The following is a 26,827-nucleotide window of genomic DNA, read 5'->3' on the forward strand; positions in this document are numbered from 1 at the left end:
AAACTACGTAGTTATATCATACAATGGTGTTTTTTTCTTAACATAATTGTTAAAGTACTTTTCTATACTCCAATAATTTAACATTGGTTAAATGTTAAACCATTGGAACAATGGTTCCGCATAGATGGGTGTGTGTTCCTGACACTCATGTAGAGACATGTAATTGAAATAACATTTGCATACGTTCCATTTAGTAAGGATGCACTGGCTGATGCTGGTGAATGTTAGGGCACTTAATCAAAGAGCAAATGGCAATGCATTTCGAAGCATTGATCATTTAATGCGGACATTGTCAGAAGAATTAAACAGATCATGATGTCCTTTTGTTCTTTCTTTTACTTAGTATAATATACTGTTGCTTTCTAAATCTCTTCAGGCTCTTTGATGAAGAAAGATTTCTTCTCTTAATTTGGACAGCTGCATAATTGGGGTGCTAAATCATCCTCAGGGATGTAATCAAAATGATCCTACTATGTAACAATTTTCTGTTTTCCCTGCTTAGTTTAGAACAGAAGGAACAGATTTAGGTGATTGCAGTCTGTTGCATTGCCTTAAAAATCGAGCATTGATCATTATAAAATAATAGTTTTGAAACCAAAGATCTCCAGGTCCCTTGTAAATAGATGTAATTCAAAGTTCAAAATGTCTTTTGTGGTAAGTATGGGTATAGCCCTTTTAATGTAGGAAAAGATGATGGACATAGATAGTTTAACAGAATTACGGGATTTTATTTGCCCAATTCAAAACATAAACCAGCAGCAGAATCTGGGAAAAAAGTAAGTGTGACATCCAATTTTGACTGTTAGCTACATAAAATGCACCAAACGAATAACTGCCTCACTCTCGACCCTATTTATAAAAAGTCATGGGATCTGTGCACCAGCATTTTCCATCCTTGATGGGAAGGCGATCACAGTGACTGTGAAGCTGAGGCTTCATTCACGAGTGCCCAGTGCAGAGAAGGGCTCCAAGAGGAAAGCCCCAACCCGGGATCTCACCACGTACCACCCTTCCCTGCCTGCTGGTCAGGCTCTTGGTGCTCACCCCGCTGTCACCACTGGATATATTTGTTCTGGTTCCAGGTATTTCTGCTTGAAGTCAGTGAGGTGGAAGGAAACCTTTATCCTAGAAAACTCTCAGAAAAGGGTAACAATCCTAGCACCTGTACAGCGTCACCCTTCAGTCAAATGCCATGGTCACCAGTGTATACATCAGTTGAATTAGATTTCCTATTTTTGTTCTAAAAAGAGGCAATAGCAGGGCAGGACTCTGACCTAAAAACATATGCTAAGATATCTCTACTCAGCAGGAGGGACTTCAGTTAATGTTATCCCTTGGAGTTACGCTGAGCTGCTCAATTAACTGCGGGATGAGTGATAAAGTTCCTGTAGTGACACTCTGCAAAAGAGCGACTGATCTTAGAAACGGTGCAGAGAGTGACATGGAAGTTCAGGCAAGCCGGCTGGCTCGTGGACACTGCAGCATCCTCCTGGAAATGACCTGCCCGTGCTTACCGAGGGCATTTCTCCTGCAAACAGACTACACACTGATTTCTCAATACACCCTTGATTTCCACTGTATAATAGCATTAATGACCTTGACAGAAAGCATTTCCTGGGGATTAATAACCATTTGAGGTTTAATGGCCTGAGGCATAGCCTCAGGCCATCAACTCCTCCAAGCTGCTCATTAAATCCTTAGGGTACACAGTCTGCTTCAATCACTCCTGCTTAAGTATTTGCTCAGTGTCACCTAATAACAATATTCTCCCTGAGGTATTTCCTCTTCAGAGGCCCCGGTGTTGGAAATGTGTTTGTCCTTAAGTCTTTTGAGAAAAGAACTCATCGTTAATTTTTAGGTGACTCTGTATTGCAAGTCCAAGCATTTACTCAGGCTGTCACTGAGTTTCTGCTGTGATGAACACAGTAAAAATGAGACAAATTAATAAATTGCACCTGGGAATATGAACTATTTGGTTTAGCTGCTTACAATCTCATAATCTAAATCAAGAGCCAGTAGCTTCCCCCCATCCTAACACTGGTGGTTCAGCCAGAGGTAATTTATTTGGGAGGGACAGGTTACCACTTCCTAGCAAACAGTGGATTCATACTAGCTCTAAAGGATATCCCAAATTCAGATGTGTGCAGTAGGAACAATATAATGGAGAGCACATCTGCCTGTTGGAGGAGAAATGCCATTGCTGGGCCAGTTTCTTACCGATGAAGTCATAAGTCAAAGATGGTGTATTGTCCTACGTTATGGTTCATACTTGTGAAGGGTGAACTTGTATTTCTGTCAAAGATTTTTCATTTAAGGGAACATTCTTCCCACATGCGGATGGCATCAAGTACAATTGAAGCTTAGCTAAATCTGCTGCTGTGGTGTTACATCGTGTTCCCTGTTTGTGTAACGGTGCGGCGTGGCGTGCCCAACAGGCGTGGCACAAACAAATTGCTATTAGAAGTTTATTCCCAAAGTTTCTAAACTGAAAGAGAAGAAAACCCCAGGGGAGAAGCCAGTCACTAACAGTTGTAGGAAACCAATACAGGGAGCAAGGTGCAGAGTTACATACCTACAAATCAGTTATATTGTCTTTGCATCAATTACAAGAATCCTCTGGTGAGGCTTTAGTCTCCACTGTGCACTGAGCAACCAGTTAACCTGACAGGTCTAAGGAGAGCTGGGAACGGCGCTCTTGGGGCGCTGGAAGTGGAGATGCTTACCTCCCCGAGAGGGCTGGGAAGACCTGCCCTCCACCTGACTTTAACTTAGAACCAGCTACGCTGGCCTTGTGCTTTGACCTAACATCTTTGTCCAGAGACAGCCCGCATCTTTGGGCAAAGAAAAGCAGTTTTCTGGCAAATTCTAAAAATTAGAAGTACTTGGAGTTGTTTATAAGCTTAAGATACTTAAAGAAAGCCTGAATACCAAAAACGTGTAGTATCAACTGCAGGGGAAATCTTGATAAGCACAGCTTACTTCTAGGAGGTGAGATATATGTATATCCTATGGAAATCAGCAGGTGAACTGATGAATAAGATGCAGATGGGGTGAACAACTCAAGTACTTACTTCCTTGCTTGTGTTTGAGATTAGTGTTTTCTGAGGTCGAGTAATTAATCCAACAACATGCTTTGCGTGGGAAATACTTGCTGTTGGTGGTAAACACCAAGCACCTATACAGGAATGCTCCTGCATAAGTCTCAAAACCCTTTGCAAACACAAATATGGATCATTTACACCATCACTGCAAATGGAGAAAATCAGGTGCAAATAAGTGGAATTACAGACCTTAAGTCACTCAGTACATTAACAGGAGATGCCTCAAACGAAAATTTATTTCATCTCGCTGGAAATATCTGTAGCTTTATGTGCCTGTTCTTCCCAAATTCACTGTGTAGTCTGTAGAGAAGAATGAGCACTTTCTGGGCACAAGCCATTTTATCTCTTTTAGACCTTAAGATAAAATGAAAATCCCTCTTTGTCTCCATGACCTTCAGGAGCATTTGGGATTAATAGTTCCAATGCAGTTGCAGATAGATGAGATGATTCCCACCCTTTATATCCAGAATTCCCCATGTATATAAATAAATAGGCTACATGGATGACAAAATGGCTGCTGTGAAGACAGGTCAACTAGATATTTAAACATATGCTTAATGCTAAGCTCCTGATGTGTCCTGTTGAAGCCTGGTTTATAAAACCAGCCCCTGAGAGACCCTTACCGTTGTGTGGAACACGTGGGTCAGCTGCTGATCCAGCCTTAGCTCCAATTCTCCTGGCTGCTCTTGGTTTGAGACAAGCATACAGCATCCTTCCCACATAGATTTTAGGTGTAGGAATACACTTTTGGTTGGAATTTCCTTTCTAAAGTCTACTGAGATTTCAAATGAGAGCCAGATGAGTTTTTCCCTGTTCATTTAGAAGAAAAATGCAAAATGTCATGAGAAACTTTGAAACTCCAGCACTCCCTGAAAGTCCTCACCACAATAACATTTTCCTGAAAAAGTTCTTTCCGGGGAGATTCGAGCTTGCAGGTGATAAGCATTCAGTATGTTTTTCTGCCCCTGATGAGGAAAGGACAGATTAGTAAACAATGAATTAAGGAAATGCTTTGAAATGCATTAAATTTATAGTAGCTTTGTAGACTCAGTTTTGAGGCTACTTTTAGCAATTGGCTCTAGCTTGGAGTTGCAGAAAGATTAATGAAAAGCACAGCCCTGTTCCCAAAATCAGCATCAGACAATGGAGCATCACAGCTATAATTTTCACCCTTTGGCAGTGTTGCCTTCCCTGCACATTCTCCAGTGCAGGTAAACCAGCGGAGTCCAGGCTGGTTTGTTTGGGTTATTGTTTGTCTTTAAAGATGAAGGTCTACCAGAAAATAAAAAAAACCTGCAATTTTCAGTACATGAGTGTGATTACTCAGTGGTAAGTGAGTTTTCAGAGCATAATACAGCAACCACAGGCTGCCATGCGTCCTGCAGTTCTAAGTACCACTACAGTGTAAAAAAAGTACTGCAAAATATAGCCCATCTCCTAAATCAAAATACCTTTATCATGTGTTCAGTTTTAACCACTGGTTCAGAGCAACATGTTGGCTCATAAGATGATTATTTAAAATCTTTAACTTCCATTTTGATGAGATTTCATTGTCAGATTTAGGCTTCTCCCTTTGAAAACTGAGCCAGCCGTTTTTACAGTGAGATCCGTAGAAGAAACCGCCTTTTGTGGGCAAGTGCCTGCTTTCTGCTTCTGTTTCTGTCTGGAGAACAACTTATCTCATCATACTTCTGGCATATCTGAGGCTAGACCCTGCCAAAATCTGAAAGTGAAATAAACCATCAAAAAATGTCAGATTCTTAAAAGTGCAGACCGAGGTCAAGTCTAGAAAAAGGCTAGACTTGGAAAATAAAGTAGTTTGCCTTTTCCTTCAAAGCGTACACAACCAATTTTCAGTCTTTGTGTCTTTATCTGTGTATCCCATTACTGTAGCACCGGACAGCCAAAAATGGCTCATGTCCTCAGCACATACATTCATTCTCCTGGCCTTGAGAGGACATAAAGCCAGAGCAGCCCCTGGATCCTGCTCTTCATGGAGCACATCTGGGGATGGGGAAGGGCCCCGAGCTGATCCTGGAGGCAGCGCAGCTCCTTCCAGCTGGAGTGGGTCCGGGTGGCCCGGTGCCTCTGGGGACGGCTCCCACCTCGTGCTGGAGGTGACGTCCAAAGGAGGGAGGCGCCTTCACACAAGCCTTCTGGGCGAGGGCAGCTGCTGTTGTTCAGGGATTTATTTTCCTGAAGACCAAACGGAAATTTTGCCCAACAAATGGAAGCTCAGGCCCCAAGATTTTGAATAGCAGCCATCTCTCATCTCTTCTTTAAACAGAGTATTTTAATGCTCTGCAGAATTACAGTACGAAGCACGCTGCCTTCCATCTCCTTAATCCTCTGTAAATTTACTTCTAACAGCTACTGCCAAAATACAGTATGGCACTTGCACAGCACATGCTTCTTCAGTGGTGAGCACAAAGCAGCTTCTGTTCAGAGGGAATATGTTGCAAGCCCATGAGTGACACACTGTGAGTGCTGAAGATTATGAAACATATTCTGAGCAAGCCATAAACACTTCACTTTTCAGAAATAGTCACATTACTTCTGTCATTCTGCTTGGCAAATGTACGTACGTGGACTTTGGTGCATCCACGTAGCGCACGTTGAACAAGCACCAAGTGCTGAAACAGCGGTGTGCCAGCAGCGCTGCAGAGTTCAGAGGAAATATTTCAAGTATGCACTTCAACGCTCTTCTCAGTTTTTATAAAAACCCATGATCTTTATTTGTTTATTTTTACTTCACTAGCCTCTCTGTTGGACTAAACTGACCTCAAACTATAGCATGGAGTTATATTCATTGATCTCCTGGTGAATGCTCTCTAAATGATCAGGAATCAGGTCATGGCTTAGGACAACTCATAACTCCAAGTGGGAAATATTTGTGGGAAGGGCAAGTGTCTTGCGTCTGTCTATGGCCAGATGCTCCTGTGAAATGAACGAGTGTAGATATAGCCGAGGGCTGGACCAAATACTTAATAGCACCAAAAAAACTTCTCCTGTCTGATATCCAGGCCACTGGATTGTTGAAGTTGCAAAGGAAAGAACACCACTTTGTGCAAGGTAGCTATGTGGTCCTCGTGTACTTGGAGCATATTTTTGAGCATAGTACCCACTTCAGCATATCGAGTCTCACAATTTTCCTTCCTAAGGACGGAAGAACATTTTTTCCCTTTTTTAACTGAAGTGTAAGTGTTAAGTGATGTGTCTCATTTCCCACCAAAAGTCTGGCTGAGCAAGGATTAGTCATTTATTTTCCAAATATCTAGCTGGTATCACTGCCTAGTGACCAAACCATCTCTGCCCACAGTCAGGCAAGTAATGATTCAGACGAGTGGGAATGTGCTCTCCAGCAATCAGAGCAAAGGGACTCCATCCATGAGATGGCAACCGAAACTGTCCAACTGATTTCCCATCAACTATTAGACGATTAAGAAATAGTTGAAAATCAGCCAGCAAGTTAAAAAAGTGCCAGGGACTGTATTTCACTGACATTTGCAGAGCCAACCCTTCTGTATTCCCTCCTGTTATCCAGCTAGAGACGCTGCCATGAAAATAGTAGGTTTGATTCTCCTGCTGTCTACCCCACAGACCCAGTTTCCTGTACCGGCAGGGAGCAGGTACTGGTAGGTCTCCAGCCTTCCTGTTGTCTTCTTCCTGGGTAATATATGCCACATAGCTGAAGGGCAGACTCCAGCTTTATGGAGTGATAACTGCAAACATCTAACTTACCTAAGCTCTTTCATGCTATTTAATAAAAGAGCAATTTACGTCTTTCCTGCTTGTAGCTAAAAATAACAGTAAAAAAAAGTGTAGAGCGTTGTTAGTCCTGGGTGGTGCACTAATTAGTTCTTTGCTAATTCTGCTTTATTGCTGGCAATGATTATTGTCGAGTAATTACAGGGTTCCTATGAATCTGGCTTGGTGTAACAAGGGTAAGGAAATGAGAAGTGTCGGTACTATGGATCCCCAGTGTTATTTCTGCCACAGCAGAATTTTGTGTTATAGGGAACAGTTATTTGGTACAATGGTTTTAATAGCTGGAAACAGACCTAGGTGAGCTGCAGAATGGAAAACCTGCATTTTCACTACATTAAAAGTCTATTCTCTACTTGAAGGAGCACATAAAACCCCCACAGCCTTCTATATAAAAATGTATGTAAAGGAAACTAGAGACTTCAGCCAAAATGCTAAAAATAATAACTATACCAACATAGCCAAGTTGTCTGTTCCTTCCTCCCTCCAGTATGAACGAATAAATGTTTATGTACAGCTATCATGTAGGAATTGCGTTAGTGTCAGTTCTGTATGTTGCTCTGTAGCCATATGGACTGCAGCTTTCATTGCAAAGGGGACTGAACAAAAGAAAGCGATGATTTGTGTGAAGAAAAATCCTGGAAGTATTTTAGTTGAGATATCCAAAACATTTCAGTTCATTGGTAAAACTCTCTGTAATCTTCCCTTTGTGTTTTCGAAGTGCATTGAGATGTGTACGTGCCAAAGCGTGTAGAATATCCGTGTGCTGCCATCCTAATCGCTCAGGTCTGCATCCACCCGGTAGTAGAAAGCATGATCAGGTGAATCAGAGTTAAAGGTGCTTGGGAAGGCAAATGAGAGTTAAATACTTCAAAGATCTGCACCCTACCAGTTAGGAAATTTAAATATCCTTAAAATTCTGGTCTTTGAGTTCACCGCTTTGATATTGAAAGTTATCTGTATCTGTTCAGTAAAATTAAACAAAAATTCCATCATGTGATGGGTGATGGAAACTGTCCGAACAGCTTTCTGAACAGTAGCTTCACTGCTACTGTAAAATGGAACCTTTAATTTGACTTTCCCACATTTAGTACTGTTCTTGTGTTGGATAAAAGTGTTTGGAAGACACTTTCGTAAAAATGGGTGCCTTCGTGCAATCAGAATGAGGAAGGATTTTATTTTTTTAGTAAGCAAGTAATCGTTTCCTTTGATGTCTTTGTTTTTCTCATGACTCCATAAAGATCAGTGTACAGCCATGTAATTAGTGGCTCTGGACTAGATCATGCTGAAACACACACTAGTGTGACTCCACTGTTTTTATAGCACTGCACAGTCAAAGCACACGGTAAAATTTAGTTCACAGTAACATCTTTAAATAAGCATGTGCTATTTCTTCAATCACTGAAATAATTTTAAAAAGCAGAAGAACCATCGAACAACAGAGGTCGTCTGGTCCAACGCCTGCTCATGGCAGAGCCAACTTATCACATCACGTCTGGCACTGACATAGGATCAGTCTAACTGCAAAAAGGAAGATGGACCAGACAAAGAAAATAATATTTGTGCTTAGTATTAATTTACTGATTTTTCATTTCTTCATACAGTCATAAGAAGATATCCTGGCAGCTCTCATTAGTAATATTCTTGTAGTAAATAGCAGCTGGAAAAAAGCATTAAACAGATATGGGTCTTTGATGTTTAATCCTCTCAAAAATAATAATAATAAGAAAAGTAGATATCCACAAATTATGTTAATCTTCATTTTATAAATGAGGTTTCGCTACAGTCTTGAGGCATGATGAAATGTTAACAATGTTGATATACTTCAGTGGTAATAATTACGATATGGTTGTGAATCAGAAAAAGTCATCTGGGTGTGTCGGTACAGCTCTTGCCTGTGCTTTCAGGATAATGTCAGCCCTCCTGTTACTGGATGCTATGTAGATGACAACTTCTTCCAAACTGTGTGAACAACTGACATTCTGCTGTTTGGGGTTTAGTTTTTTCAGAAGAAATACACAGGACATCTTTCTCAATAGGCGCTTTCATGGAAAGAGCTCGTAAGCAAACAGTGGGATCTGAAGGCAGATCTGCTTGGAGTGTTAATCAGCTGATAACGGCAGGTAATACTGATAACACCAGGTGGGAGCTCGGCACTTTGCGTTACACTGTGCACAGGCCATAGATCTGGACCTCTGTCCTGGATATATGAGCCCTTCTGTATGTGCTGTATCTTACAATGTTTCTTGAACTACAAATTACTCATATCACACAGAACTCCAAAAGAAAGTGCTTTAATCTTAATTTATGATAAACAAGAACTGAGAAGTCTTTTTTATTAAAACATCAAAGTATTATCTCCAAGGGGAGTTAGCTTCATATTAACGTTCAGTGTTTAATATAAATTCACAGCATGAAGACCACCTCGGATGGGTAGAGATTCTCTGATGTATATCTGATTGCCCCCATGTAATTTGAACATCTACAGCACATGAAGAGTATAATCAAAGAATAATTAATATGTTGATAAGGAATTACATTTTGTTCTACTTATCTGCATAATTCAGAGAGAAAGTTTACAATGACAACATCTATCTTTTGGGGTATTGTTTATATTTTCACTCAAATTATGACATGAAGCATTCTCCTGCATTCCATAGTGCCTTTCATCTGACGAGCTCCAATTACTGTCTGACCAATTAACTTCAGTACCGCACACATGCAAACCACGTCACGTATTGTGGAAAAACTAAGCAAGGCATTGAAGTCTGAAACTTGACCTCCAGTTTAGGACACTGAGCTTGAAAACCCTGACTTCCCGAGACATTAAATCTCTATCTTGAATTGGAGTTACAAGTACCCATGAGAGCTGAAACTAATGCTCAGACCAGCGCTGCATCCTCTTGGGAGTCCTCCGAATGTCAGACCACTCCAGAGACCTTGTGCATCTTGTGTGCTGCTTGGATCCAAGCTGTCTGCAAATCTCCTCTAGCCTTGCAAGAGATGACATTTTTCAAAACCTTGCAAGGACGGAGGGTAGCTGCAAGCTGCATCCAGCGGGGTCCATCTGCTGCATCCAAATTCAAACCAGATCTCAAGGGCAGACTACCAGACAAAACACCTTGTGCAATTTATGAGCACTGAAGAAACATGCCTTGTGTACAGATCAAAGAATTTATTGCTCCTGTAATTAAAGTATTAGCAATCTAATCAAAGAGTTAGTCCAGGTACAAAGATAATAACACTTATAATTCCAAGTATAAAGTTAGAGCAAGTTTCCGGTAGTGGTACAGTTGGAAATGATACATATATACTTCCTATTAGTTACACCTCTCCCTGGTGTTATGCTTACCCTTCCTGTGACTCTCTGGGTCCTAAAATCATGGTGCTAGCCTTCCTCAAGAAGAAAAGGAGCATAGAGGAGCTTACAGCAAGTCTTCATCTGAAATTCTCCACCTGGAGAAGTATGATGATGGACAATTTCTCCTCCTCACCATTGGGTTCAGATGGAGCCTCCTGTGTTTCAGTGTGTGCTCGTTGCCTGTCACTGGGCACCACTGAGAAGATCCTGGCTCTGCCCTCTTTGCACCCTCCTTTCAGGTATTTATGTACATAGATGAGATTCCCCTGAGACTTCTCTTCTCCAGGCAGAACAGTTCCAGCTCTCTCAGCCTCTCCTCATCTGTCAGATGGTCCAGTCCCTTAATCATCTTCATAGCCCTTTGCTGGATCCACTCCAGTAAATCTGTATCTTCCTTTTACTGGGGCACCTAGAACTGGACTCAGCACACCAGACGTGGCCTCACCAGTGCTGAGAAGAAGGGAAGGATCACCTTTCTTCACCTCCTGGCGACACTCCTCCTAATGCAGTCCAGTAAGCTGTCCACCTTCCTTTGCCTGAAGGGCACATTGCTGGCTCATGTTCAAGTTGGAGTCCACTAGACCCCCAGCTCCTTTTCTGCAAAGCTGCTTTGCAGCCTGTGGGCCACTCACTTGCTCTTTCACTCTTCAAAAATAGTGATCCAGTACAAGATATGGTATACATGTAGGTGCAGTCTTTCAATGACTACTCGTTATTAATATCTATTAGTTATGGAAGTATCAATGGTACATTGTAAAAATGGCTTTATAGCAAATCCGGGTGGCAAGTGAGCACACACTTGAAGGTTTTCTAAACATCATTCGGACTCAGCATTTCCCTTCTAAATAGGAGCTCAGCAGCTATTTTGGTCTTCAGGCCACTCGATGCTATGTAGAAGTTTAGATGCTGTCTAGATCTCTTAACTTGGAAACCAAAAGCAGAAACTCATAAAATGAGAGTCTGCTTTCAAAATTTGTCCCATAGTGACTCTATGAGTCACCAGAAATTTTTGAATAGATCCCAAGGGAAGAGATTGTTATCCCTTCTCTACCTAGTTGATAATGTTCCTTCTACATTAAAAATACAATATATTTTATATTATAGCCCTTAAAGACTCACATTTTCCGTACCTTTATCCAAACACGTTTTTCAGTGGACATACAGTGCTCATGTGTCAAAGCCCTGTTAATTCTCAAGTCAGCGGTGCTCGGCTTTTGAACGGCAGGCCAAATAGGTGGGAAGGGCAGCGTGGTACTGGGGAGTGGGTGGGTGGTAGTCTGTCCTCCGAGTCTGCGCTGAGCCAAGACTCATGGGGGCTGTCAGAAGGCAAGAAAAGGAATATAAATTCTAATAGGGAAAGCGGAGGATGTGAAGGGAACCGAGCTCTTAATCACTTCTGCCCATTAGCAATACCAGAGTATTTTTCCTAAGACTAAAGGGAGGCGAGCCTGGTGTCCTTGTCAGCTCCCTATATATATATATTATTTGAATTTTATCTGTCTCATAAATCCCGTTAGTAGTTTCAGCTGGATAAAGTATTCTCCTTGTTTCTTGTCATAAACTGCTGCAGCGTTCTTTTATGCAGCTGCCACATTTCATCCTAATGCAGCTGCATTTCACCCTGGGATGAAGTGATCCCTATATATAACTTTCGTATCAGTTTTTATAACCGTTTAAAGTGCCTCAAGATGAGATGTGAGATGCAAGCTATTGTTTTATTAGTGTCATCACAAAGTGCTGCATTGTACAAATCAATTGTAAGCTAAGAAGAAAAGTGATTTCGAAGCGATACTTGAAGATAGGGAGAGATATTTTTGGGTTAGGAGGTATTCAAAATCCTGGTTTAGGAATTTAAAAGGAAGATGGCGAAAAAAAGGCAACAAACTAGCATCGAGTAAGGTTGTATTAACTGAGTGGACACGTGGGACAGCAGGTAGCAAAAATGTCAGAGAAATGAATGGCAGGGAGTTAGTTTTAAGTGACTTTGGAGTGGAAGATACAGAAAGATGAGGAGAAAGGGAAACCAGCGGTAAATAGAAATGATCATGATGATAAGCAGCAACCAAATACCTGGAGAGGATGCTCAAAGCAGGACCTGAACCTCTTGGTTTTTTCACATAGCTGAGCCATATAACATGTATGTGAGCATCAGTTGGCACTATTAAATGTCTTTGCTGTGGTATTAATGTTATGTCTGAGACTTTCAAATATTAAGACAACTACTTGGTGTCCAAATCTGATTGCATTCTCACATTTAGGCACCTGATTGTGCTGAACACCCTGTCCCTCAGCGGAAGGGAGTTACTTAGAAGTCTACATAATGGGAGAATTCCCTGGGGAACTGATTTTATGCTAAAGACTCTTAGGGACAGGGATGGCTGCCTGGAAGGGCGACTAATTACTCTGAATTGGAAGTCCCTCGGGTTATTTCTTGCTCCTGAGGTCTTTATGTGTCCTTGTGTCCCTGCTGGCTTGTTGTGCTGGCAGCTTCAATGGCCCCTGCAAGTCATCTCTCAGCTTAAAGAGCTTGTAGGGTGTAGCACATTGTGCAAAGGTCTGTCCTACACTGCCAACTGTTAGTGTTTTCCCCGTTGCTGAGGTGCTATTTGCATAGCTGCCGCCTTCTTATTAGCATGAGCGAAACCATTGTGTTATATACCTAGCTCTAACGAGATCTAGACGTAAAAAATATTAATACAGGCACAGCGTTCCCAGACCTGTAAAGTTTCTTGCCTGGTGAACCTGCTATAGATCTCAGGCCTACCAGTTTTACCAGTATCCCATCAATTTAGGAAAGGAATTCAGCATAATCCTTTTCATCCAAAGGGGAGTTAGGTTCCTAAGTCCTTGCCGGAATAACACACCTTTCTTCTTTCTTCTTGGGAAATGCAGCCTTGCTTAAGATAAAAGGCTGCAAGAAGTGTCCCATCTGGGCTGTGCAGAATTTGGTTACAGTAGGGAAGAAAACAATTGTCATAGTGGTTGAAACAGTTTATATAGTCCCAGACTATGTCTGAGCGATAGAAATGTCAGTAACTCAGAAGGAAGAGCTATATAAGGGGTCATCTAACCATATAAATAATCTCATAACATTGTCTTTAGTTTGGTTTCATTTATTCCGTTCTGGAGAATCCTTTTCCAAATCTGTGGTGGTAGCAGTGAGTAGTCAGTTAAGACTCCAGCTCAGTATTGAGCCTACTCATCTCCTGATCCCAGTGTCCTTTGGCAATGAATTTTATAGATTGCTATATAAAAAAATAATACTTTATCAGTTCAGATTGCCTCCCTTCTTTTTCATTCCTCCCTTTTCACTAATCTCCCTGTCCTTGTGCTGCAAGGTAAAGTGAATAGAAGTTCCCAATTTCCTATTTTTGTATTGCCCCTGATTTTGTACCCTTTTACCATAACCCTTCCTTATTCATTTGCTCTCCAAGGCAAACAGTCCCAATCTTTCACCTCTCAGCATATGAGATTTTTTTTTCATGTCTATAAATAATCATGCTTCTCACTTTCAACCTTTCTAAGAAGTCAGAGCATGAATGGACATCATCTGACTATTATTCATCAAGTGTAAAGAATTCTACATAAAGAAACTACTCATGAGCTTGAAAGGATCTTTTTCTATTGACATTTGAATTATATTCAGCCACAGTAGTTTAAAAGGTCCATATTTTATTGTATTATTACTGGTACTACAATATTCTGCAAAAGCTTAAGGTCTATTAAAATAACACTTTGACAGCTTTATTTGTTCCTTGCTTGCAAAACATAACCTTTCCTCTAAAAGTAATTATACGGCGTGATATAAAATAATTCCAATGAAATTCCACTTTTGAAAACCTTATTATCAGGATTTATTGAGGAGTATGCACCATAGTGTAGTAAAATAATATAAATTCATTGTATGCTTATGTTTTATATTTGTACTATAAATGGTAATTTTACAGGTGCATGCTACAATTACATTTGTGTTATTATTGGAATTCTTCTGGAAAAGTCCTATAGAATGGAATGGAATTAGGCAAACCATGAGATAACTACCTAAAAGTATTCCCTCAAATGGAGTTCTCAGGAAATTATGCTAAAAGCCTACATAATTTCAGAGACACCAATATCCTTTGCACAAAAATTTATATCATCCTATAAATAAAACTTCAGAATTTTCCTTTTTAAAGAATTCTGGTGGGTACAATGCAACGTGAAAATGTTACAGAAAATTGTATCTATCTCTATTAAATTGCATGGGACTTTTTCCTTGGGGAATATGAGAAGCCGTGTATTTTTCCATGATCTACACCAACCTGCTTGCAGTAGTGAAGCGAGACCATGATCTAGTAAAGTATTACCCTGCTCCTTGTAAGCTATAGATGTGAGCTTCTGTTCTGCTGTGAATTTCCTATGTGACCTTGGAAAGTCGCCTTTTCTCATATTTACAAGTATTTTCCTGTTCTTTACAATTAAGCACTTCTAACCTACTGTAGTCCAATTTCTTAGCTCCAAAGTAGCTTTGCAAATGCAATTCAGTGGAAACCTATCAGCCTTTAGTGATACGTAGTAGCTGAGTGACAATGACGTGATGGGTTTAGGTATCTGAGATCTTCAGAAATTTGGTATGTGGTCTGCCCAGACCAGATTTCTAAGGGTATTAGTAACTGAGGAATGACATAGCTGTATTTTTATGGGCAGTTAAAGGAGTCACGCACCTAATTCCCACCAGTCTTGTCTCTAACCTGCTTATGCACTTTTGAAGTGCTTTAAATTCCCATTTCTAAAATAAGAATAAGAGTTACATGGATAAATATCTTAAAGACTGTGAGATGTAGGGGCAGGAACATAATGAGGGCCACTGAAGGACCTCAGACTGGGCTACAGGAAGCAGCTGAAACACGCTGGACCTCTTCTTATACAACTTCAGCCTGAACTGAGCTTTCCTACAGATCCCATCTGTCCTCATGAGTGCTCTTCTGGGAAGACATCAGGGTGGTGGCATGGCTTGTTGGTGACATGACAGGCATATGGGGCAGAAGAGATGCATCAGGACCAGCAAGGCAAGGCTGAAGCTCTCCTGCATAGTTTCTACAGCTGCCTTGAGCATGCATCAGGTTTAAGACATAATCAATGTTTCCTCCCCAAGAGTATACTCTGGTTCACTTTTCACCCAGGTCCACAGTGGCTCCTGAGAGTAAAAGATGCTATTAAACCCAGGGCTGAGCTGAGCCTCCAAACTGGCCCTAAAATGCCAGGTAGATGTTGTTCTGGAAGCTGCAGTACAACATCCCAACAGTTTTCCTTCTCTTAAAGGAAAGAGTAAGACAAGGACTAAAAGTTAATGATGTAAAGCATAACACCAGACTAACCACTTGCAAATCCTGTGAGCTATAACCAAACTGTTACCCTACTCCCAAACAACGCTTGCAGGAGTGAGACCTCTTCTACATCACAGACTGGCTTGTGACGGCCACTAGAGCTCACTGATGTGACCGCACAGTAAAATACACTCCTTTCCAATGATTAATCATTTTCTCTAACACTCCCAGATATTTTATCTTAAATCTAGTAAATTAGATTTAAGTGGTGAGCAATATAGAGGGAACAACAAAGTGAGCATAAGCAGTGATTTGTTACAGACAGATGAATAATAAAGGTTATCACATAAAGTTGACATAAACACAATAGATGGGGTAATTATGTATCTTATTTATTCTAGATGCTATTTCTTTCACTGTGCAAAGGGATATCTGAATCTTAAATAGAAAATATAGTTTAAAAAAAAAAAGGACCAACACCAAAACAGAAGATAGAAGAGACAGACGGAGAATGGCAGAAAGGCAGAAACAAGATGAAATGCTGGTGTCTAGGCAGGAAAAGGGAAAGGACCATAGTATGTAGGTTTTAGCACCAATATTCGTGGACAGTGATAAGGTCCCAAGCTAGAAAATTAATTTACTTACATGGTTTTCTCTTGACAGAGCAATTTTCTTCAAACTTCTTAGACAGGTGTCTTTCATGTGAGAAAGGACTGTGCTGGTGGTTTGGTTTTCCTGGGCTCATTAAAATGCAGCTAATGTGGACTAAACAGAACCCTTAGAGGATCTGGGTGAGCTTGCTAATACAACAGCAGACCATTAGCGGTTCTGGTGGGGTTAGTTTTCTGCCAGCTGGAGGGTTGAGGACATCTCTGAAGGGTTAGCCAGGAGCTGATGTAGCATGAAGGGAAGCAAGAGAAGATGCCAGCCGGCATGGGGCAGGCAGGGCAGGATGTCCGCTTTGGTGGCAGCTGGCTGCTAGAGTCTTCCTCTGGTGTTGGGCACCATCAAAGCAGTTTGTGAAGAATCAAAGTGTTGGGAGATAGAGAAAGACTGCAAACAACTGTCTCCATTCCAGCCCCAGGACAGCCAGAGCACCCACATGGTCTGTGGGACAAGCTCAAACCTGCTTAACACTAAGCATGGACTGAAAGCCGTGTCCCAGCTGTGCTCTGACTGTCAGGTTTCCCAGGTGAAGGTCTCTTTCCTTACATCTTAAACAAATAAAAAAATGGATCAGAGATTTGCATTTCAGTCTCTACTGTGCAATATATGCTTTGGGCTGCTGTATCAGTGTCTCTGATAAACATTTTTAAGAAACAATCCCGGGGGCGGGGGGGAGAAAAAAAATAAAAGATGGCTTTGCTGATCAAGAGGAGTTTGACAAGGTTTTAAGTCTCTGCTTGTATATGTGCACTCAAAGGTTTCGGTGAAACAGGCAACTTCTGGGGGGCCTCTGGGGTGAGATATGAGGAAGGTCAGCAGCAACATCTGTGCCCAGAGGACTTTGGACATACCTCCTGGGAAGAGCTGGTGGATGTGGGGAAGTGAGGCCATGAGGTGATCATCACCCCAGTCTCCCCAGAAAAGTGGCTGGAGGGCTTTTGGTCTGTGGATCTCAATTATGACTTGCTACTGGTAAAAAAGTGAAATGGAAAAGAGAAATTTGTTTCCTGTCAAGCTTCAACTAAAAACTGAATAAGCCCCCTGAGAATTCAAGTGCTGTGAGACATATTGATGCTTGCCAATATTTCTGACTGAATTATCATCTAGCCTTAATAATTAATGATTGTCATTAACTGCTGCCCAAGCAAGTGGAAAGCAGTAGGTAAATTATCCCTGACTTTTGTTCAGTCAGCAGAGCAGGGTGATACTGTGTAAACACAAACCCACTGTTGGGGCACTGGGGTGAGCAGCCCTTTGGTCACACCGGGGGAGATGCTGCTTGTGAGTCGGTTGTGGTTCACGTGCTCCTGGGAGTCTGCTGAGGAGTAAATCCTTGGTTGTGCCTTTTCACGTAAACTGCAGGATCGGCCAAGAGGGGAATGGCCGGAGCAGGTGCCTTTAGCCAGTGGAAATACACTCATATGAGCAAAGTTATATTTGCTGGCTGGGCCAGCAGCACATTGCGTTTCTCATCTTCTGCTGTCCCCTGAATAAGACCAAAAAGGAAAAAGAGAAGGGAGGGAACTGGGCACTGATACATGTCTGAGACTCAGTAAGCAAATCTTATTCAAGGCTGAATCTGTTTGTTTGAGGTGATCATCCAGAAAATGAGAATACTCCCAATAGATTCCTTCGTGGAAGATATAGTCAAAGATTCGAACACAGAACTCAATCCATCAGAAACGTGTATTACAAACAGCCTCATACAAAAAAAAAAAAAAATGCACCCAATGAGTAAGATTTACTTCCTTCGTTATTCCCTGCAATTATTCACCCATTGCAACCTGAGATTTTTTTAGATCTCACTTGGGCTGCGGGAAGATTCCTCAGCAAGCTCCTCTGAGCAGCCAACTGCAAAAAGCATTGAAATATGATAAGCGTATAAGAGCATTAAATGGTAGCATTCTCCATCACCCACAGCCTTCGTTAGTTGTGCTTCCAGGCCAGATGAAGCTAGAATGTACGTACAGCTGTTCCGAGTTGTAAAATACAGTTTGAAATGGGATTGAATCATCTGTGTTTCATGAGATTGAATTAAGCAAAAGAAAAAAGTATAAAGACTTGTCTTTTTTCCAAGCATTTAATAAAAACATTCGGTCTCACTGGAACATAATAGAGATGTGCTTTCAGCACACAGATGTGCAGTAGTGAGAGCCACGTTTTATGTAAGCTGCTCATTCTTTTGTGCGGTGTTAAGAACTGAATGTACTTTCATACTCCTTTTTTTGGCCTTGACATGAACTAATGTCATAGCAAATGAAGACCTGGTGGTAAATCCTTTTCAGCACCGCTAACGATTGCGGCCATTGCGGAGCTGTTACTGGCTGTCTAATCGTCTTTGGGAAATCAGGCTTTTGATAAGTTGACCTTGTATTCTGAACTTTGATTTCTGCAACAAAATTTGCTGGCGCGACTCAGTATTTAGAGGATCAGAAAGGTGTGTGGGTCACATACTGCAGAGTATAGTCAAAGCAGGTTTTATGGTGAGCTTCAGTGGGTAAAGTCGTTAGGGATATAATGAGTGATTTGAACAGAATTACATGGGGAAAAAAATCATGCCAGTATCTCCTATCTATAAAAATGCATTTTAGTAGAAAACAGATTTACAACTGGATTTTTTTTTTTTTTTAATGCAAGGCAGGACATGCAGAAGAGCAACTGAGCCTGATTTTCTTTTTCCAGTTCCACTGCTTGTTTTATATTTAGGGTTTTGTATTACGGCTGCCTAGATTTTACAACCACAAATGTGCCAAAACCCTTGACTCATTCATTCAGGTTGAATAATAAGCACCCTAAAATGTCTACTTTTTTCAACACCTGCCCACTTCATTCCTTCGCGTTTTGCAAATGTAAGAGGTGCAGATACGTGTTTTGACTTTGATCTTGTAAACCAAAACTGTTCGAGTGGTAGATCCTGATCTAGATCTGGCCAGCAAGGAGGTATTGCCCAGGCTTCCCCGGCAACTCACATTTATCTGGGTGAGCCTCTATTTTCAGTTGTTCCTCCAGTCGCTGCGGGAGCGGCTGCACGTGGAGGCACTGCTGGTGCCTGGCAGAGCCGGACCTGGCACACTGCTTTCAGGTCTCCATAAAATGAACCCACGCAGCTAGATAAAAATTGAAGTACCCTCATGGTTTGGTCATTGCAGAGGTCGGATGCATAACCGTGTGTGTACTGCTGGAGGGCACAAAGTCTGCTTCACTGGAGACACTTCAAAATTTATCCTCTGTGTACTTGGCATTTATTTATTGCTGCCTTAGTAATTGCACAGGGTGGATCTGCCTCTTCTGTGCAAAAAGCTGTAGGTCTTATGTAGTTCCCCTCTTGAATGTGATTTTCTTCCATTCCCTCATGCTCATCTATCTCTACCGTCACCTCCAAAAGGACTGTTCTCTTGTCCAGCTGATGATTCCCCCACCTCTTCCATAGAGGTAGGATACATCTTACCCAGTGAAAGCTGTTGAAAGGGGGAACCTAGTCCAGCATCAGCTGTGTCCATACTTGTAAATAGTGGAGAGGCAGGGACAAGATGACACAATTCCTCTCCTCACTGCTTCATACTAGCTTCTCAAGAAAAGATTTATCTTGATAGCTAACTGAAACAGGCCTGGAAGAGGATTAAAATTAAAGAGAGAGTGGTCTGGGGTCCTGTGCTTGAAGCTACTGCCTGTATCTATTTTATTTAGCTGCACAGACGTATCTGTAGCTGTTTATCCTCCCTCTGTTAGCAGCCACAAGAGAAAAGCATTGTCAGTAGTTGATTTATCCCACCTATTTTAGACACTGCTTTAAGGTAAAATGAAATACCCTTTGGAAAGAACTGTCTCTCTATTGCCTGTGTCTACATAATGGAGTTCAGATGGCTAAAGGTAGGAAGGCGCGTCCTGCCTGTGCAATTGTCCCTTCAGTAACATCAGACCTGCGCTGGGGTTTTCCTGGCAGAGCTTTCAGTGGCTTTCACGTGGGATTTTTCTCTGCAAGAAGTGTCGGAGCAGGAGAAAACACAGTGCATGCTCCCTGTCATCCCATTTCCACCCTGCTTCATCTTCATCTCTCCTCAGTAACTCGCCCTTGGGGGACGATAGGACGCAGGACCATAACACTGGCTGAGCAACTTCTCCTGCTGCGTGGAGATGGTTAACACTTCATCCCAGTCACCAAGCGGCTGTGCAAACCCCAGGGGCAGGTGGATTTCTTTAAGGGACTCTATTTTATTTTCTGATACTATAAAAAAATACTTCAAAGTGATGACAGTACTTTTAAGCAACAAACAGCCACCACCAAGTCTCTGCTATTTCCTCGTAATTAAAAGAACTCGTAATACAAAATAACAGAGAACTTTTCTCTTTTCTCTTTCTTCTCAGAAATCGAAGCAAAGGAAGCGTGTGACTGGCTACGTGCAGCTGGATTTCCCCAATATGCTCAGTTCTATGAGGGTAAGTAGGTTTTTCTCCTCTTTGTGCAGTTCTGAAAGTGCACTGGGCCCTTGCCAGGAGAGCTTGCAGTTGGCCAGCTCTCCATTTGACTGAGTTACGGCCATGGCTGGCTGCTTCACAAAGCCTTAGCTGCTGGAGTCATACCAGTACCTAAAGAAAAGTAAGATTCTTGCCCTCACAGGCATAGGGACATAGTTTGTGTAAACCTCAAAGGTTAACAAAAGGAAGTACAAAAAATCCAAATACATAGGTCTCTTTTTTTTTTTAAACTTGCTGAACTGTGTCTAAAATAAGATTGAAAACACTGAAAGTTACCAAAATTGTTGATCTTACTTGAAAATAAGATTGAAAAACTCTGCAAAGTTACTAAAAGTGAATAATCTGAGCTGTGTTTTACATTTGTAAAGCAAGAAAAGCCGACATTTTGGTGTTAAAGCAAATGGCCATGTCCCCTTCCTAGTGTAAAGTTCGTGCCCAGGGAAGCAGCGTCCCAGAGGACAGGGCCAGCGGTTGGGGGACTGAGGCTGGGTTTTCCCTGCTCTCCCAGCTCAATGCTGAGAAGGAAACTGCAGCTGATCCTCGTTTTTCCCAAACTGCATATTGTCTCTGCCAGAGACACAGAGCCAGGTCAGGCCCGCTCGGGCTTATTAGCAGAAGCTCAGCTCTGCCAAACGCCGCTGGACGCCTTCCAGGGTCAGCTTGGGTCTGGAGGCAGCACGGCTCCACGCATGGAGCGATGGCCAAGAAACCTCTCGGGTCAGAGTCAGCTCTCCTGAGAGCTGGCTCAGACGCCATCCATCCCCACACGTGGGATGGATGAGGACGCCTCTGTGGCTTCTGATGGCCATCTGAGGTCCCTCAAGGCTCAGGTTGCTGGGTCCTGATAGGCCACCCAGTGCCCAGGTACTGGGGGCACCATGCCGAGATGCTCAGGTGACTCCTCAGGAGCCAGGTGGGCTCTGTTAAACCCAGCAAGGAGCTAAGACTAATAAGCTTGCCAGACCGAAGCTGACATAGATGCGTGTCTACCACAGTCCCTGGGTGCCAGGAGTACTTTGTGTCTGCCTTGTAGTCAATGTCGGATCCCCACTCCCCCAGGGAAAGAACAGCCTGCTGAACTCAAAGGGATGTTTCCCTCCGAAGAGCAACCTGTGCTGGGCTCCCACAGTTCCCACGCCGTCGGTATGCACTCTAGACAGTCTGTGTCTCTGAAAACAAGGTCCTTTTTACAGGCATCTATTATGTCAGCGTTAAGCACTAGTGTCTGAAAATGCTGGCTGCAGTTCCTGTATCCCAGCGTCCTGCTGCGGTACCTAAGCATGGCAGAGCATCTGGAGAGCAGCCACAGCGCTGGAACCCCTCCCACCATTACGGAGCCCACTAATGTGTTGCAGTCATGTCACTTTTCATTACAAAAGTCAGCTTCCAGCACACTAGTCTGGCTTTTTAGCTAATATTTGGGGTTATAATTCAGCTCATTTTTTTTGGTCTCTGTTACTTGAGTAACCCTTTGTCTGAAATCGTTGTTATTGGGACCTGTATTAAAAGCAAAAAGCGCAGAACATTTCTGTTTCATGGGAAAAGTCTGTCTAGCAAATAACTCATTAAGTCACTGTGATGGGATTGGAGAACCTTGTTGCTCATGTGGATAAAGAAAGTGTGTTGGTAGTTCCCTGATCTCATTCGTTTGTGCCAGGTGCTACAAAGAACAGCTAACAACTGAGTATATTATTAAAGCCAAGATGAAATAATCTTGCTTTCTCATTGGTGCATGGGATGTTGAATTATACCTTTAACAGAAAAAAAAAAAAAAAAGTCACCGAAAGGGTCACAGAGACAGTTGGAAGGAAACCAGAGCTGAGTGAAATTGGTCATACTAGATTTCAGTGAGCAAGCACATGCAAAGCATTTTAAATGTAGACAATGTATTTTCATTTGAATAGCAAGCAGTCACCTTAATATTGTGTCTCCTTTTATAGACTCCCAGTTTCCCATTGACATTGCTGCAGTAAAGAAAGATCATGATTTTCTTGACAAGGACCTTGTAGAACCTCTTTGCAGGTAAATAACACCTCAAGTTTCTTTTCTGATAATTTAAAAACATAAGCTGATTTGTTATTGTTAGCATAGCAGCAGAAGCAAGAGATGTTTTCTTGTCCATGTGAATTAAGCAACGATATCTATAATGATACCATTCTGAATTCATTTCTCTTATGGAAAATCCTGGAGTAGGACTACACTCATAGAAAACATCACACAATTTGCAAAGACCCAAATCCAATGGATTTGAAACAACTGCCTTTTAAGAAAGAACTAGCAGTAGTACAAGCAAACCCTGAATAAATGAGAGTCCCATTTGAGTTGCACATGAATAACTCTCATGTCCAAGCACAGCAGAAAAGATGAAATATCATTGCACAGAATTCAGCAAGTACTTTCTCTGGCAGCAGATGTGGTTTTTATGCTGCTGTGATTCCCTTAGTACTCTCCTTTTGGCACCAGTAACAGAAGTGGGACCAGAACCCCACAGTACTACGGCTGCTACAACTAATCACTGGTTTGCCCCTCCCAGAAGGCTTCTGTTTGCTGTTTATCTAGCTTTTTGTACTCTGCCTGTGATGAACATACCATATCACATTGCTCAAGTACTGTCCCCCAGGACTCAAGAAGCAGCAATTCTGTGGTAGTTTTGCAAAACCACATTGCAGAGGCATTGTTCCCCTCTTCTTTCTCCTGTGCTCAGCTCAAGCTGGGTTCTGCTCTGCTCCTCTTCAGCAAGGACAAAGCAGCATCTGGCCCCTAACCAAGCAGTCTTTATTACATGTTATGGAAACTTTCATAACACCAACATCAAGATAATTGGACAAAACTCTATTTCCCTTTCTGCAACTGTGGCTAAAGTCATCAGAGACTATATGCTGTTCCACTGCACATCGTACTGTGCATTGCAGGGATTAATGAGTCTGCAATGGAGGACTGCAGGGAGGGTTTCTGAGAACCATAGAAAATAGGGATGGAAGAGATTTCATCTAGTCCATCTCTCCATCCCAGGAGAGACCCTCCTTCCTGGAGGATTCAGGTAATTCCTGGGTGTAGCTCTCAGAATGCTTTCCCAAAACTCCCTTGCTTCAAGCGAGAACTATTGCTTCTTGTTTTGTCTATTACAGATACAGGGAACAGAATATTCTCTCTCTCTGTGTAGTAGCCTTTATGTCTGAAGATAAATCGGTAGGAAGGACCTGGATCCTTCCGTGATTGCTCTCAAGGATGCCAGGGAGCAGAGTAACTGCAGACTTGATCTATTGCTGTTCAGTACACCTTGGTGGGAGGGATCGCTATGCCCATGCCTAGAGAAACCTTCTTTCCATGCATACATGCATCTCCCTGCTTCAGTCCAGCATGGTGGAAGACATACTTTGCTGTAGTTTGGGAACTAAGAAGTGGTAGGAGGTAGAGCTCTCTTCCCCTCTGCCCATTCCCACAAAGTTGAAGGACTATCCAAAAGTGCAAGTATGATGTCTGTCCCTGTGTCTTTCTTGTGAGAGCAAATGGTGAGGCGCAGTCATTGCGTAGCTCTGTGACTCTCCTCAGTCTTTCTTCTCTGAAGTAACTGGCAATGGTAGTACTCCAATCATGGTCACCAGGCATCCAACACCTACACAGCTAAAGGGGAACAGCTCACCTCTTGCTCATCCAGCCTCTCTGTAGACTCACAGATACACCTACAACAATTACACTAGGTTTATATATTTGTGAGGATTTCTTTGTGAGCTGAACAGCTAAAGACTAGGGTTTTTTCCTCTTTTACTGAAGTATGATGTTTTGGAATATAAACTAGCAGTTGGAGAGATGCACTCATGTCACAAAATGCTTTATATTAGCCTAAATCAAGTGATACGCTGAGACCTGTAGTACATAAGCATAGACACGGATCTTTACAAATTATTTTATTCAAAGACAAAGGGTTTATGACTGTCTAGTAACTTTTTCTGTAATGATTTTATTCAGAAGACAACACCTGTTGACTTAAATTTTTGTTGAGTTTTTAAACAGTTTAGATCTAAAAAAGGACTAACATCTCATATAATAGTCAGGTAGAAATAGAAGCATTATGTAGAGGTTATATAGGTGGAAGAGTCATGTTTTCAGATTGTAGACATTTAATTTGCTGTAACTCAGCAGCTCCCAACCTTTAGCTGAGAGCAGCCTGTAAAAGGTGGTTGTGCCAAATGTCAAGATTTGGGTTCATCAAAACCAGTAACCAGTGTCAGCCGCTGCCCCCACTACCAGCTTTGTTACTGTATTAGCTATCAAACCAACATCTCCCAAGTCTTCCAGTGTACTGGAAGTCCTCACGGCTCAGCTAACCAGTATGGCCAGTTTTCTACACTTGCTTTGCTCTGTGGTGGCATTATTACAAGGTGCATGTCAGTATATTATACAAGAGCTGCAGGCTATGATGCACTTTGATGAAATAGCAAGTTAAAAAAAGGTTTTTTTATTATTTCTGTATGCACCAATTCCTGGGTTGGGAGCCAAACTTCCATTCTTCAAACACCCAAAACTGCCCTCAAAGCTATGCATGACCAAGCCTTCACACTGACTAATAGTGCATTCAGCCCATAGTACTGAACAAAATGGGTTTCTTGTTTTTATTTGGAGGATAATTTGAAAGCTGGAATGCCAGAGTGGATAATCAGTTTGAGCAGAGTTTTAGCTCTGGATGGTAATGGTTCTAGCATAAACACTGAATTTCTCTGCCCTTGTGGATTGAAATCAGACTTTCAGCCTCATTTTATAATCAGTTTTCTTATGGCATTGCAGTATACAAGACAACATGAGGTACAAATGCAGAGGAACCTTTTCTTTTTTTTTAAGGCAGCTGTTAGTATTTTAGTCAGAAGGCTTAAGACTCCCTGTTGTAAAAGATTTCAGTGACCTTTCTGAGATATTCTAACACTCCTGCTGTTTACAATATCATTTGAAAATTTGGCAGAGTAAAGACCAAATTTGAGGCCTTTGGGTTAGAGGCGTATCTATCAAGAGACTCCACTCAGATTTTATTGAGTAAGGAACAATAGAAAATTGCCATGCAATCTGTAGGCGAATGCTGTCAGCCTGCCAAAATAATAATTGGGCATGAAAATTTTATAGCTGGATCTCTGTGTCATTTCCAAAATAGCAGCAACCAGCTCTGCTCTGGGAACTTTTGTGGCTCCTGTGATAAGAGGGTGAGAAGGAAAAGCCAAGCCATGTTGTACTTTTTGTATTCACGTAAATACAGTGACTAAGAAGATAAAGAACAAGTATGTAATGGCTTGATATATAGACCCCTAAACTTTGAACTGTGCCAAGCAGCCAGCAGCCTTTTTTTTCCATAGCTAGTGTCTCTTAGATAGCTTGTAAATAATCCAAAGGTCACTATATACGGGACATCCTGCCATTAGAGTTTTGAAGTGGTGATTGTATAGTCAGTACCGTCTGCTGAGTTATATTGCTCTAGGTGCTGTTAGGAGATAAGCCCGATTCTCCACATGCAGTACAGAAAGCCCTGCTTTGAAGTCAGTGGAATGGCTCCTGTTGATCTTGAAGAGAGTTGACTCACCTCGCGTGAGCGTGTAGCCTATAAGGTACCTCGCTCAGTTGCAGCCATGATACAAAGTGATAGGACTGGGAAATGGTATATTCTCTTCACGCACAAAACTGATGGAGGAGGGAACGTGCCAGTGTGAGCTTCACACACCAGCTCTGCCGGTACTGCGAAGACCCTTATTCAGTGTTCAGACCTCAGCAGATCCCAGTATAAGGAGCTGGATGTCCTCTTCCCAAATTCTACAGCACCAGAAGCAGCCAGCATGGCGGCATGTGCACGCAGCACCAAAACTTGGCTAGGAGTAATGATAAACCAAAGAAATAGTGTAGTGTTTCCCTTGGGGAGAAATTTACAGAACTGTAAAATGTGTTTGCCTGCTCACAATACATAAGAGTGAACATTTGCAGATCTGTCGAGGTAGGAGACACCATGCTGTCCATGCTAGCCCTCCCCATCATACCTCCTCCTGCATGCCCAGCCGGTGCCCCTGGCTGCATTCCCCACCAGCTGCTTGGAAACAGCTGAGGAACAGGTCCAGGGGAATGCGTGGAGCCCCAAGTCACTTCAAAGTTGTATTCCTATTATCCGGATGGCTCTT

General features: G+C 42.1%; 1 protein-coding gene across 12 annotated transcripts in view; it reads left to right on the top strand.

Moving 5' to 3' along the window:
• The window catches only part of STARD13 (StAR related lipid transfer domain containing 13), a 304,337-nt gene that overhangs the window by 243,159 nt on the left and 34,351 nt on the right, over positions 1-26,827 (top strand). For 8 of the 12 annotated variants that reach the window (XM_054825547.1, XM_054825554.1, XM_054825575.1 and 5 more), the window contains 2 exons: positions 20,565-20,636; positions 22,616-22,697. In XM_054825547.1, coding sequence (XP_054681522.1) covers positions 20,565-20,636; positions 22,616-22,697 — 154 coding nt within the window. Of the gene's footprint in view, positions 1-6,633; positions 6,737-8,773; positions 8,990-20,564; positions 20,637-22,615; positions 22,698-26,827 lie in introns of those variants that run through there. The other 4 variants (XM_054825610.1, XM_054825602.1, XM_054825645.1 and 1 more) reach the window with 4 other exon arrangements.

Source organism: Grus americana, chromosome 1 (assembly GCF_028858705.1).
Source record: "Grus americana isolate bGruAme1 chromosome 1, bGruAme1.mat, whole genome shotgun sequence".
Classification (NCBI taxonomy): Eukaryota; Metazoa; Chordata; class Aves; order Gruiformes; family Gruidae; genus Grus; species Grus americana.